The 1,430-nt window shown below is 35.8% G+C and overlaps 1 protein-coding gene across 1 annotated transcript in view; it reads left to right on the plus strand.

The window, feature by feature from the left end:
• The window catches only part of HELRODRAFT_172775 (hypothetical protein), a gene marked incomplete at both ends in the record, with an annotated part of 4,011 nt that overhangs the window by 1,104 nt on the left and 1,477 nt on the right, over positions 1-1,430 (plus strand). Inside the window, one exon of the mRNA XM_009019414.1 lies at positions 183-309. Within this exon, the coding sequence (XP_009017662.1) occupies positions 183-309 (127 nt within the window). The remainder of the gene's footprint in view (positions 1-182; positions 310-1,430) is intronic.

Here is a 1,430-nt window from a genome sequence, read left to right on the forward strand (position 1 = left end):
CGACCGGGCTCTGCACAAATTTCTTCTTTGTTTTTTGATGAACTGATATCTGTTTTAGAATATGTTACGATGTTAAATGCCAATATTTTGATGATGGGGGATTTCAATGTGCACATTGAAAGAGTTAATGACATACACACAGTCCGTTTGAATGAAATACTTGATGCATTTCAAATGATCAGTCATGTACATGAACCAACTCACGAGCAAGGTGGTATTCTTGATCTGGTTATTAGTTCAAGCAATTTTCCGATTTTGGGAGTTGAAATATTTCCAAGTGGAATGTTTTCAGATCATGGTTTTGTAAAGGTTGAGGCATCAATTGCTCATAGATGTGTAACAACCAAACAGACAGTAAGATCGTGGAGAAATGTGGATGAAGATCAGATTGTTCAGTCAATTGCAAATTCTCCAATATCTGGACCATGCAAAAGTGAAAATGTTGAGAATGAATTAAAATTGTTCAATATGGAATTAAAAGGCATTGTTGACCGATGTGTGCCGCTAAGAGTGATTTGCAAAAGAATTGATAGAAATGTATCATGGTTTGATGATGATTGCCTACGGGTCAAACGATATTGCAGAAAACTTGAGAGATTGTATAGAAGAAGTTTATCAAATGTTCATCGTGAAAATTGGCTTGGTTCATTGAAAACAAAATACAAATTATATTCAGATAAACGCTGTGGGTATTGGAACAATTTGATAAAAACCTGTGGCAACCAAAAGGACCGGTGGCGAATTATAAATAAAATCTTATGCAATGATCGAAGTGAAAATTTATTGGATGCTAATGTCAATCATACAGCTGGTGATTTTATGAAATTTTTCACAGATAAGATTGCAAAGATTGTGCATTCTGTTAATTCATCTAGTGTTTCAACCTCGTTATTAGAAGATGGAGAGTCACCAACTGTTGCATTGACATCATTTCCTGAAATCGCTGAGGAGGACCTTGTGAAGATTATACTTGACTCTCCGTCTAAAACTTGTTCACTTGATATCATGCCAACACACATTTTTAAAAAATATCTAAAGTTTTTTATAAGTTTTCTAACTAGTTTCATAAATCTCTGCTTAAAAAAAGGCATAGTGCCAGACTATTTCAAGCATGCCACAGTTGTTCCGATTCTGAAAAAAGTCGGCAGCGATGACGGGGAAATTGGAAACTACAGACCGATTTCTAACCTACCATTTCTATCAAAGGTGCTGGAGCGTGTTGTAAATGGGTTTCTACTGAAATATTTAACAGACAACGATCTTATGCCAAGGTATCAATCTGGGTATCGACGGTTCCATTCCACCGAAACAGCTTTGTTATATGTTTTATCAAGTTTGTTTGCTGCAGCTGAGGTTCAAAACATATCGGTACTATCATTCCTTGATATGTCAGCAGCGTTCGATTGTGTGGATCATGACATGCTTATAAA

The sequence above is a fragment of the Helobdella robusta genome (assembly GCF_000326865.2).
Source record: "Helobdella robusta unplaced genomic scaffold HELROscaffold_24, whole genome shotgun sequence".
Lineage (NCBI taxonomy): Eukaryota > Metazoa > Annelida > Clitellata > Rhynchobdellida > Glossiphoniidae > Helobdella > Helobdella robusta.